Raw genomic sequence first — 13700 nt, 5'->3', positions numbered from 1 at the left:
ACTGTTTTTTCTATTATTCATTTCATACTAAATACTTGATATATTGTGCATATTTTTAGAAAAAATATCTTCTAAAATCAGTTACTATAAATTATGTTGTACAGTACCACCAAAATCTTAATTTGTATGTTGCATATTGTAATTAATCTCCTTGACAGATACTAACATGTAAAGTGTGTTTCTTTATACTTATATCCTGTATTCCCTAAAACCATTTGTTGAACCTGTTTTCCTACCTGCTCTAAATCGTGTGAATTTTCGTTACTTAATTTACTACTTTGGATTCTTTTTGTTGTTTTATGGATTCTGTTTCTTTACTTTTCTTGTATTGAATAATTTGTTCATATCACTTAAAAGTTCAAAGAAACAGTGTATCAAATTATCTATCATACTGGTTACAATTAGGAATGAAGGTTAAAAAAATCTATTGAAAGTTGATAATACTTACAGTTTTATCATACTTCTTATCAATGCCATTTTGACAGAAACAGACTATTATCTACCAATTCATGGAAGGGGCTCAATTAAGTTGTAAGAATCAGTTGAAAACAAATTCATTTGGTTTGATGATATTCAGGACCTGTAAGGTTTAAAAGAATCAATTTCCACTCATGATTGCTGGAGATCATTATCAAATTAGTACTGCATACACTTACTAGAACCTGTCCAGATGAAAACACAACATAATATGAATAACATAACTATTTTACAGCTCGCAGTCCCAGCCACAACAGAATGGTAATAATATGGTGACAACGGATCATCCTATCAGTGGGACAGATGTTGGTCCTCCTATCCAGAGTCGTTCTTTCAGGATGCTACAAAACGTCCTTAACCACCAAGACACTACAGGTATTACTGTTAGATAGTTGATTTGTTATCTGCCTTGATGAGAGACAAGTGTTTCTTTCACTCCTCTCGTTATATACGTTTTATACATATATAAGATATGAAGAGTTGTATAATTCAGCAAATTTGTGGAGTTATTGCTTGTTTGCTGGGGGAAGCAAAAGAATGTTGCTCTTCATATAAAAAATTATTGCTTTCAGGAAAAAATTATATACTGTGCAGATATACTTTGGTTTGACAGCATAGTATCATCAGCATACTGATATAGTGAGCAGCTAATTTGAATAAGGAAGATGATGCTACTTTCTGTTCTCTATTACCATATTTTGAGATATGCTCCCACTTACATAGGATTGATCAAGTGCATACAGAGTCACAACTCACGGGTATCCTTGCCTTATGTCCTTTGCGCTAAAGTCACCAAAGTTATCATAGTTGAGGTACTTCATAATTATTCACTCTTCCAACTTAAATCAACTGAGCAAGTGATACGTATGTTGTCCTTCAGACTTTTGCCTGCAAACACGAAACACCTCAGCACACTGTCAGTCATCCTTATCAGAAATGCCTTTTGCCCTTAACTGTTCTTGTACTGCATCTGTCTCTCACACTCTTCTAATTTACTTTTGGTTTCATCTTTCTCACCATCACCTATGTTGATTTTTGCTTCCAAATACTTAGGCTCATTTCCACCTTGTTATTCACTGCAGATGCATATTGCAGATGTTATGCTTTAAATTTTCAGATTCTGCACTATTATGAATATTGCTGTTTTCCCTTTCCTCTGTCATATATTTTCTCTTTAAATTCTTTGTTTACTCCCCAAAGGCATTCATACTTGGCTGTCGGCTTTCTGTCATTCTTTTCATTCATGTTTGGTGAATAACCCTTCAGACATGTGAGGGAGTCTTTTTTTTGGCATTACTGTGTAATTTTTTTCTCATTCAGTACTTTGTTAAACTTTTCTTATCATTCTAGTTGTCAGCTTGTTTTGCAAAGGTGTAAGGAGTTGTGTTTGTAATTTATCTAGAGAGGAAGTATCATAATTTCTAATCACTCGAAGAAGTTAGTAGGTTCTGAAGGAGACTAGTTGATCATATGTGAGTGTTTCTATGGGATATGGCTTTCACAACATTCCCAGGTTTTCTGATGAAAACAGTTGCCCATATCACCTTTCTGCTCTTGTGCATCTTTTGAAGAATTTGGTATTCCTTTGATTTGTGATTAATGAAAGGTACTTTTTCCCCTGATTAGTGCATACTGCTGACACATTTCTTTAGTTAGCGAAGACTTTAAAAAGTTTAAGATTATTGAAATATGTTTTTATCAGAAGGTGATTTGCTTCTGTACAACTCATTGCAACATTTTAATGTTGATTTTTCTTTTAACCCTTTTAGTCTTCCACACCTCTCATGAGTATATTTTCTTAATTCTCCTCATAGCAGCAGCCTATTGGTCAATAACTGGATAATCTACCGATGAATTTCATCACTCCAGAGTGTTTTTGTGTGTTGGGTAAAATAATATACAACTATTTTTCTACATTTGTGAGTGTCAATTTAATGCTCTGTTTGTTTAATCTACCACCTTGCAATTTTCAGGCTTACCATTTGATTATAGCAGCAGTCATGATGACAGATTAAGTAAGGAGGAAACTACTTTTACTAGTAACGAAAAAATATTTACATTTGTCATGTTATCATGTATCATTTCCTTCCACAAAGAAAAAAAAAATCTCATCTGATCAGGTACTGGGGGGAATGATAATGAGAACTTTCACCGAGCTAGATAGGAAGGTGATGAAATAGTTCAGAATATATCAAAACAAACCTGAGGATTGTTGCATTAATTTATGGTCAACATCATGGCATGAAGAAATCAGCAAATTAGGAAGAATTCAGAAACACTTCACAGATATAATTGAGGTAGTGAACCATGTAATTTATCGTGAGAGGTTAAAAGCATTCAAACTCAACATCCTGGAAAGAAGAAGAGAAAGATATGTGATTATATATGCATTGAAACAAATTGAGGTACTAAAGCATTGTACTCAGATTAAAGTCATCTCACTAAAGATGAAACAGTGTCTCAGGTAATAGCTTGGAACAAACCAAGAGGACATTGTTTAAAAAAACCACTTGAGTTTAATGAGAAAGATTTAAAGACAATTTGATGTACTACTTGAAGTGAAATTGGAAACCTCCCTGGAAAACAAACAAGAGAAACCTTGATAAGTGGCTTCAGACACTTACAGATTAATCCAGGACTGATGATTATGCAGTGTCAATGGCAGAAGAGAAAAACAGCATTGTTAATCAAGGACGTTATGTGGTGATATCAACTTGTTATCCTTGCTAATGGCAAAATCTCATTGTAGGTACTTGTAAGTGTGTAATTACCTTCTTATCACTTATTTAGTTCTTTGTGTTTCACACAACTGAAAGATTATTTGAACAGTAGGAAGTGATTGATGAAAACTAGGAAATGATGAAAAGTCTCATGCATTTATCACATTATCATTACTTATTTCCTCCCTTGTGTTCCATTTTCTTAAGGTCTGTCAGGCAAGAATGTTTTAACCAGATCTACCTGTGTTTGTGTCTGTGTTAGTTAGGTTGTTTGAACAGCGATATTTCTGTCTGGGTCTTTTATATTGTCTTAGCTCATTTTTTTTGCCTCCCGCCCTTCTTAAGTCTCACTGTTGTTTACCTTTTTTATGTCTCACATAACTAAAGAAGAGTGTCTGACTAGCTCTGCTTTTTTGTACCAGATGGTACATTTGTAATAGGCAGGTTGTTTTGAGTAGCAGGAAGTGGGTAAATGGTCATTCGATTGTGAATTTGCTATCTTTTTATTTTCTGGAGGTAAGTTTCAGACATGGGTGCTACAGTATGGATAAAAATTATGGTACTGTCCCTTGGCATTTAGAGAAAAATAAGTTTTCCTTCCCTCACCATAGGTTTTATTTATTCCTTAAAATGGAAAACTAAACCTAAGCTTCCATTTTTAAGGACTACAATGAAACCTTGTGCAAGGAATGAGAAACTTATTTTCCTTTAATTGTGAAAGGATAGTGCTATGATTTTTATTCACATTGTAGCATCCATATCTAATGCTTGTCTCCAGGAAGAAAAAATAATCAAATTACAAAAGAAATAACCAGTGTAAGGCAACAGGTTAGTTTGAATGGAGAAAACCTGGAGAAAATGTGGTGTTTTAGGTACCCGAGAGTGGGTATGGCAGCAAATGGAATCATGGAAGCAGGAAAGAGGGGTGATGATTCTGGGAGCACTGAGGAATGTGTGGAAAGATAAGTCACTATCTGGGAGGGCAAAAAGAGTTATATTCAAAGATATAGTAGTCTCAGTGGTATTGTATGGATGTGAGACACTGGCTATAGATGAGAATGAACAGAAGAGAATGAATGTATAGGTGTGGTAATAAGAAGAGTATGGTTGAGAGAGCTAAAGAGGATATATGTAACAGAAATGAAGGGGACAAGGAGAAAGATGAGATGAATTAGAAATGGAGGGATGGAGTAAATGAAATTTTGAGTGCTTAGGGCCTGAATATGCAGGAGAGTTAAAGGCATGCAAAGGATAGAGTGAACTGTGGTGTGCAGGAGGTGACATGCTCTCAGTGGACTGAATCAGGGCATATGTAGCAGCCTGGGGAAGTTGTGGGAAGGTGTGCGGGACTTGGTTGTGGATGGGGAGAGGGGTGTGTTTTGGTGTATTACACATGACAGCTAGAAAAAGCATTCCTTTGTGAATGATGCTGATGACCAGCTATGAAGTTGACCAGCCACTTTTTGTCATTGTGTGGAAGGTGAAGTCAAGCATCTTTTGTTTGAGGGTACGTCTTTGGGAAGCGTTGAAAGTCTTTTTTATGTCTGCTGCCTGTACTCTTGTGTGGGAGGATGGTTGTGGTTGGTTGAATCTATCCAGGATGTGTTGTGTGGGGTTTCTATGCTGTGTGCTAGTGGAAGTGGAGTGATTGTGTCTAAATTTGTGCTGTGTGCATAAGAGAGCAATATTTTTGTTTGATTCTGTTGTGGATCCACAGTAGTACAGTATATGACATTAGAAACAGTTCTCCTTCCACTAACCACTACACTTGTACTTCAAGGACTGTATGTCCTGAGTTTTGTTGAAGAATTCAGTGTATAGAAAATTGTGAATGTCTCAAGAACTGGCAAACTTTGCAGATACTCCATCTAATGGCATGCCAATGAAAGTAGAAGTCCCTGCTGGAGCACCTGCACGTGTCACACAACAAAATGTTAACCACCGTGGATATCCCAGCCAGATAAATGATGGTCAAAGAGGTTCTGTTTCTCAAACAAGTGATTTACAAAGAGGCTTCAGTTCTCAGTCAATTGGCAGTCAAAAGAATACAATTTCTCACCCTGGGGGTGGGCAGAGGGGCTTTAGGGTGATCCCAATCCAGCAAAGTGGGGAAGACTTGAAGATTATACCTAAGCAAATTGGAGGATATAAAACTAACTGTGACACAAAGGAGCTGTCAAATATTTTTAAGAATCAAGGTGAGATTAACTCCTAAGGGAGGAAATACTTTAGACAGTATTTTGTCCTTGACTACCATGTCTCTAATCATTTTGGTCATTTGATGGTTAGAATTCAGAGAGGAAGAAAAGCAACTTTTGAGCAGTTCATTTAAGCTGCATGTATAATACCAGTTCAATACTTGGTATTCTTAGAGGATGAGAAAAAATAATTTAATCTTAAAAAGGAAAACAGTCCATGATTAGAGGTGCTTGGAGTCATACAGCTGGACATGAGTAGAATTCATCTTATAATTGGAAATCTGTGAAACTTGATGAAAATTTGACTGCATATATTGGTATTCTTTGTGGAAATATAAAAGAAACAGCAGATTTCTCTGAGAACGTCATGATTTTCTGGTATCTCCTTGTACTGTAGTACGAGTGTCAACTGATGCTGATGAAGCTCGAAGCAGAGGTGGCCACTTCCCTGCCAAAACTGTTATTGTCACACAGAAGATTGGTATAGTATTTACAGATTTTTGCACTTACTACATGTGGTGTTGGGTTGGGATGTAGACTTACTGCCAGAGTATTAAGTTGTGGTATTGCTGCTGGGTTTGCCTATTTTAGAAAGGTGATGGATGCATGAACAGGACCATAGTCATTAGTGATGGGAACAACTTACTCTTCAACACATAATGGCAAAGATTATGTAGTATATGTATAATATCTCTACTGATAGTGTTGTACTCAAAACAAGTGTCTAGAAAAATGTGAAACATAAAGTGCAAAATTTATAATGTTTTATTGTATGCTTTTGTCCCATATGATATTGATTACAGAGTTTGATATGTATCCTTTTTATCTTCATAGCTAAATAATGTTGACTTATGTAATTGATGTCTTGTTCATCATCTAAAAGTAGTGTCAATTCATGATCTGACTAACAAAAATTCTTTTTCTGATCTGAATGTACTACATCTGGGTATGTATAAGATTGTAGAGTTTGTATTTAGTTCCTCAAAATTGTGATTGCAATTTTAGTAGTAATATACTCCCCTTCTAGCGACTGTTTATCTTACCAGTTTCTGAATTTCATGCGTTTGAAGCATTTAAATTTTCCACCCATCTTTGGACCAAATTCACCTCTGCTCTCACATTCTATTTCACTCTAAGTATCCTTTATACATGGTCTGATTTTTTATACACATTTCTAGTGATCTTAAAAACAATAGCTTCACAATGCTTCAGAGAATTTAAAAAGAGAAAAGAGAGATTAATTTACAAAACAATACAATACAGTACAGTGCAAAAAATTATGACAGTAGTGACAGCAGCAATTTTGATGAAAGCAACAAAAACAAGCTGGTACTTCCCGCCAGGGTATCAGGAAGGTTAGTGACGGCTGCATAGTGAGCCAGCACTTCAGTGGTTGTCAAGTTGAATTCCTCTGACCTAGGTAGCTGTCTTTTCTTTCTGCCACACCCATACATGGACTGCAGGCATTCTGTCCACAAACATACAATCTCTCCTTGTCACACATAACACTTAACAACACTTAACTCACACAACCCATTTTTCGTGACTCTAGATTTCTCCAGTAGTGAGTGTTATGCGCTAACCCTGGCAAATTGTAGGAGGAATAGATAGAAGTAGTATGTAGGAACATAGACAGGAGCATCAGGTAGAAGTTTTAGGTAGGAACATTATGTAGAAGTAATAGGTTGGAACATTAAGTAGACACAAAAGGTAGAAGTAGTCTGTAGGAACGTTAGGCAGAAGCCTCTGAAAACATTGCGCTAGAGTTGTCCTATGCTAGTTGCCTGTTAAGGGTGAGGCATTAAAGGCTAAAAAGTAGCACTAGCACTCAGCAGTTATGGAGACTCACTTATGGCCAGCCTCTTGAGGAAGTTCCAGAAGATAAATGAAATAGGAGGGACTTGAATCATATGTGAATTTACCTGTGGATGATGTGAAAAAAAAAAAATAAAGAGCTTTAGGATTATGACATCTTACATATAGCTGTAGATAGGCCAGCAAATTTCAGCTCACTCAAGGCAAGATGGCGATGATAAAGCAGAAGTAATTGTTCTGAGTAATAGCTATCATATTACCAGTCATTAATTACAATCTTCCGGTGAGGGACTTACGGATTGATGTAGTAGAGCATATTGCCAAAAAATGTACCTGTATTAGACATGCTGTTAAAAAAGGAAAGCTATTTTCTCATGGTCATTTTTTTCAGTGCATGAATCAAGAGATGTTCTAAAAAAGTAAATGCAATATAAGATTGGCCAAAGTTAACTCATTAGCAAATCAGTACATACTTGCACAAGTTATCACTGTATAAAGTATGGGGCATTGAAATGATGTACCTGGAAGAAAATATGTTTATTAATTCCTTGCCTGATGTGCTCTCATTGTGACCTTGAATAGTCCATGGCTAGGAGGAAGGGTTCAAGGGTGCCGCCATGTGACGAGATTAGGGTGTACGTTTCCTGTAAGGAGACACTGATATTAGTTCTCTATTGTGAAAGATGACGATATCGTTTAACTATACGAATAAGATGTGTCAGGAATTGATACGGATTAAGAAGTGGCCAGTAGTGCTGACAGTAGCAATTCAAAGCCAATCAGGAGTAGGTCTCATGGCATATGGCCTTTTCCCCAGCATTTTGAGCAATGAGGAGTAAGAGGTCTCATGGCATATGACCCTTTCCCTAGTGTTTAGAGCATGCTTGGATGATCATACCCTTATAGTGTTGTAACTATGAAAATCAGCTTTGAATTTGTAGATTAGAATAGTTAGTAAAGAAAGTATTGAGCTGTTAAGATTGAATATCTGATATGGATGTTTATGAATTTAAGTACATAGAAGAAAATGAAATGTGAAAGTAAACCAAAATAACAGTGAAATTTCAGGATTAGCAAATTGAAGAGTTACAGTGTAATGGGAAACATTGTTTTGAATTTGATATACATAAGAATGCACTGTGTATATTGCAAGAATTTTATTTGATAGTTTCTAAGGATTGTCATGCCTTTAGTCATTAGATCCTGTCGATTATTCTTGTTCTGAAAACAGTTGTACTCACCTGCTCTTGCATATTTTTCTGGTTTCTAAGATGTGTGTGACCTTATGAAATCAAACATTTGATGAGAAATGTGTTCCCTATCCTGATTCTGAATAGTCTAGTTTCTCTAAAGTATACTGAAATATCACTTTTCAATAATTTTCATTTTCTGAAGAAATATTAATCAGTTTTCAGTGAAATATGAAAACAATTTAAAGCCCTTGTTGTGCTGTCAGACCTTTGTCCATGATGGCATAGACTTAGCTGCACAATTGAACATGTTGTTCGTCTTCATATCGAAAGAGTGTCATTTGGAGATGGATTTATGCAAGTGACCTTCTCCCTACTAATGGACTGTTTACTGTATGATAAACTCAGGTTTAGATATCTGGGAGTGGATTTGGCAGCGGATGGAACCATGGAAGCGGAAGTGATTCATAGGGTGGGGGACGGGGCGAAAGTTCTGGGAGCGTTGAAGAATGTGTGGAAGTCAAGAACATTATCTCGGAAAGCAAAAATGGGTATGTTTGAAGGAATAGTGGTTCCAACAATGTTATATGGTTGCGAGGCATGGGCTATAGATAGAGTTGTGCGGAGGAGGGCGGATGTGCTGGAAATGAGATGTTTGAGGACAATATGTGGTGTGAGGTGGTTTGATTGAGTAAGTAATAATAGGGTAAGAGAGATGTATGGTAATGAAAAGAGTGTGGTTGAAAGAGCAGAAGAGGGTGTTTTGAAATGGCTTGGTCACGTGGAGAGAATGAGTTAGGAAAGATTGACAAAGAGGATATATGTGTCAGAGGTGGAGGGTACGAGGAGAAGTGGGAGACCAAATTGGAGGTGGAAAGATGGAGTGAAAAAGATTTTGAGTGATCGGGGCCTGAATATGCAGGAGGGAGAAAGGCGTGCAAGGAATAGAGTGAATTGGAACGATGTGGTATACTGGGGTTGACGCGCTGTCAATGGATTGAACCAGGGCATGTGAAATGTCTGGGGTAAACCATAGAAAGTTCTGTGGGGCATGGATGTGGAAAGGGAGCTATGGTTTCGGTGCATTATTACATGACAGCTAGAGACTGAGTGTGAACGAATGTGGCCTTTGTCTTTTCGTAGCGCTACCTCGCACACATGAGGGGGGAGGGGGTTGTTATTTCATGTGTGGCGGGGTGGCGATGGGAATGAATAAAGGCAGACAGTATGAATTATGTACATGTGTGTGTGTGTGTGTGTGTGTGTGTGTGTGTGTGTGTGTATGTATATGTATACGTTGAGATGTATAGGTATGTAAATTTGCGTGTGTGGACGTGTATATATATACATGTGTATGTGGGTGGGTTGGGCCATTCTTTCGTCTGTTTCCTTGCACTACCTCGCTAACGCGGGAGACAGCGACAAAGCAAAATAAATATAAATAAATAAATAAAACTCAGATTACTTGGTTTTTCATCAAGACTATGAGAGAGTTTTGAGTATGAGCCATTAGATGACCCAAGGTTATAGTGCTACCTACTCCTCCAAGTATGGCTTGAACTTCACTAGACTAAGGCAAATAGGATAGAGGTGGATGACATAATGTTTTCTTAGGAAGAATGATAACATTAGGGATAAACATTAGGTAGAAATAGAAGGTAGGATTATTAGGCTGGAGCATTAGGTAGACAAAGTCTGTAGGAACATTAGGTAGGAGCCTTTGCAAACACTGCACTAGTGTTTCCCTGTGCCAGTATCCTGTTGAAAGGTGAGGCTTTAAAGGCAAAGAAGCAGCACTTGAGTTCATTACTTATGGAGACTCTATTGTCATGGCCACCCTCTTGAGGGAGATCCAGATAGGTACAGGCATCAGATATAGATAGATAGATAGAATGATAGCATTGTATTGTTGGCATATCATGTGACTGGTTAGCTACACCTGATGTCATTAATGAAGGGGGTTGCACCACTTGATGTGAGTTGAGTATTTAGATCCATGAGATTTACGTATAGCTTTTGCTTATCAGTGAATTACCATTTAATCTAGTCCAACTAGACCTTAGATAAATGGTACAATCCCATAGTCCTTGGCTGACTTAGGAACACAGAAAAGTCCTATATTGTATAGCCTCTCAACCTTTTATCTCCTCCACTGTTTATTGCGAAAAGTCCTGGAAAATGTTCCATCACTTGCTTTAAGCAAGTGCAAAGCTTGACATGCTGCAATCTACATCACTGTATGTCTCTTTTATTATAAATGTTAGTTAGTCCTTGAAAACTTTATTTGCCAAATTTATCTCAGCGCTAACTTGTAATGATTTTCTTTCTCTCTTCTTCTAACTCTGTCATCCTCTAACACACCCCTCAGGTTCAGATGATGAAATCTCCAATTATATGCAAAAGACTGTTCCACAACCACATGTCCCTGTGCATCAAGGAGAGATCCAGCCCAAACAGCAACAGTTTAATCAAACACAAAACCAACAGAAATATCACCAGCAGAATTATCAAAGGCATGAACAAAAATCTGATGAGCCACTGTGCGTAGGCCAACCTCAGCAGTGCCAACAGGCTGCATCTTATGATAAGCTACTTAAGCAATCAAAACCAAAAGAGGGGCCAACTTCATCAAGATTTTTCCGAATGCTCCAGACACTCACTGATACTTTGCCTGAAGGAGCTGGTATGAGGCTCAGAATGACCTGTTATTTGCTTGGTTTCCTACATTCATGACTTATTACCCCAAGGCTTATTGTATTTCAGATGTAGCGGGTAGTTGTTATTGTATTGAATTTTCATGAAATGAATCCTGCGTCCCTGTGTGTACATTGTCTCTGTGACTAGCATCATTCTCACATACTTACTTGAATAATGCTTTACCATACACATCTTTGACATGCATCTGCTTATGTAAATGAAGCAATGCAGACTTTTTTTTTTCTAAGAATGGATTTTACACAGTTAAATTATTTTCAGATACTCATTTCTTCAAAGAGATATATTCTTTTTTTATGAAATGAAGTGACTGATAAAGAACATTTTATGCCTTACATTTTATTTTCATATGAAACACTGTGAGTTTTGACAAATTTAGCCCAGGATGGGGCTGTGTCAGACATTTCAGCCTTTTGCTGTGTATATATGTCACTCATTTAGTGGACTTAGGAATATGTTATGGTGAGCCAAAGATACAACACTCGCATTTGCTATAAATGTACTGAACAAATCATTTACAAGCTAACCAATCGTAAGGAACTCCACTTATCCCAACTACAAAATATTCAAGATGATTGATCAGTACATCATTATGAATATCAGAAGATTTTTTGATTAAGCAGTTAATCAATTAATAAGTTTAATTTAAGAATATATTTTATTGTGCAAGTTACTATGTAATTAAAAACTGCAGTGCATAGTTACCTTATCCTGTCTTAAATGCAGTAACCTGTACTTCATGCTAACTCCACTAATCTTGTATTTCTGTAGTTGAACACAGTATGCTGTATATATTTCGTTGCATGTTCATCTAACACATAGAAGAATATTTAGATTATTTGTAGTAACAGCTCAAAAAGGCTTTCTTGTGTATATTAAACTTATTTTCAATAAGTGGAAATTTATTAACCATAAGATATTTTGCAACTGTAGTGATATAATAACAAAATCAATAATCTTAGAGCTTTATCTGTATTTCATAGGCAAAGTTGTAGAAAGAGGTCAGTTTCCACCTTAATAGCACTTGCCGATTAGAAGCATTTATTTTATTTTTCATTTTGAAGGTTCCTTTGGTAAAAAGACGTCACTTGAAGTGAAAATTTGTATGACCTAACAGTATAGCAAAGAGCACTTAATGTGTAGTATTGCCTCTTAAGATTAATAGTTATAAACATCTTCTTCTGCCTATCATCACAAAAAAGTTTGAGTAAAATGCAGTAGTTGATTTAGCTTTTATCAGTGTACTGTGTTATGCCTACCTCTAACCTCATGTACCTTGTATGAATAAACAACTCATCAACCACATGATCTTTGGATGGTATTCATATGATTTTTGTAATGTATTAAGACTTTCCCATGTGACCATCTAAAGATTGTGACTGATAGTTGTTATAATTGTTGTTATAATTGTGTACCCTAGCCTACCTATCGTCATTTACCCTCCTCCACCCTTGACAGAACCCCAGGGACCTGTCCACATCCCCAACCTCCGACAGCAACAAAAACCACATCAGCAGCATCAACCAAGCCAGTACCATCAACCAGGCCAGTATCAACATCGTAGTCAGCCCCAACTGTCAAGCCAATATCAGCAGCCAGGCCAGTATCAGCAGCCGGGCCAGTACCAGCAGCCAGGTCAATATCAGTCTTCACATTGTCAACAGTATCTTAGACACAGTTAACATCTTTATCCAAGAGACTGAATTGTGATATAGGAATCACCCAGATGTCTTCCACTTTAGGTTGTCTGAGTTTAGGAGTATTTACTTACTGCTATTTCCAGTTCTTTCATTTTTCATTATTTTTTTTGAGGCTTCAGCTATTAATTTTGCGAGACTTTATGTTTTACCAAAAGAACAGTTGGTCTTCATCAACAAAATATACATCAAAGGAAATTTGATATTACATGAATTATGTTTATTCAGGGGTAAGTGGTGATGCATTGTTTGACAGTCTTATACAGGAGAGTTGTTGATTATGAATGTATTCAGTAGGGTAACAGGTAGAATGTTTGATTATATCTTGTTGGAAGTGAGTAATGGTGGGTTTAGGAAGTAGTGAAAGAAATAGTGAAAGTTAGTGAGAATGGAAAAGAGGACTGTGTATAGAGATATTAAGAAATTGAATGAAGAATGGCATAGAATGAAAGTAAATGAAACAAAAAGGAGTGGAAGGTATTTGGAGAAGCAGTGCATAACTGTAGAATGAATGAAGTGAGTGCATGTGGGTAATAGAGTTTGGGTTTACGAGAAGGGTATTGAGTAGTGAAAAGAGGGAATTAAATTAGTGAAAGGGAAATGGTAGTGTATAGACATAATTTGAAGGAAAGGAGTATATGTGATTGGGAATAGTACAAGAGAAAAAAAGCAGCAGGGAGTCGAAAGAAAGGTACAAGAGCTGAAGAAATAAGGGAGTCAAAAAGGGTGAGAAAGTATTGATGAACTGTAAAATAATTTAATTTTCCAAAAGAAGGAACAGAGGGAGCCAGGTGAGGATATTCCAAAAAAGGCCCAGTCCTCTGTTCCTAACGCTACCTCGCTAACGCGGGAAATGGCGAATAGTTTAAAAAAAAAAGAAAAAAAGTA

The 13700-nt window shown here is 36.7% G+C and overlaps 1 protein-coding gene across 17 annotated transcripts in view; it reads left to right on the top strand.

Moving 5' to 3' along the window:
• Positions 1–13700, top strand: part of LOC139748151 (uncharacterized) — a 176922-nt gene that overhangs the window by 149424 nt on the left and 13798 nt on the right. For 6 of the 17 annotated variants that reach the window (XM_071660845.1, XM_071660840.1, XM_071660842.1 and 3 more), the window contains 5 exons: positions 713–852; positions 5057–5395; positions 5793–5876; positions 10769–11083; positions 12574–12750. In XM_071660845.1, coding sequence (XP_071516946.1) covers positions 713–852; positions 5057–5395; positions 5793–5876; positions 10769–11083; positions 12574–12750 — 1055 coding nt within the window. The remainder of the gene's footprint in view (positions 1–712; positions 853–5056; positions 5396–5792; positions 5877–10768; positions 11084–12573; positions 12751–13700) is intronic. The other 11 variants (XM_071660854.1, XM_071660851.1, XM_071660846.1 and 8 more) reach the window with 4 other exon arrangements.

The sequence above is a fragment of the Panulirus ornatus genome, chromosome 72 (assembly GCF_036320965.1).
Source record: "Panulirus ornatus isolate Po-2019 chromosome 72, ASM3632096v1, whole genome shotgun sequence".
NCBI classification, from domain to species: domain Eukaryota; kingdom Metazoa; phylum Arthropoda; class Malacostraca; order Decapoda; family Palinuridae; genus Panulirus; species Panulirus ornatus.
This window is presented reverse-complemented; position numbering and strand designations above follow the sequence as displayed.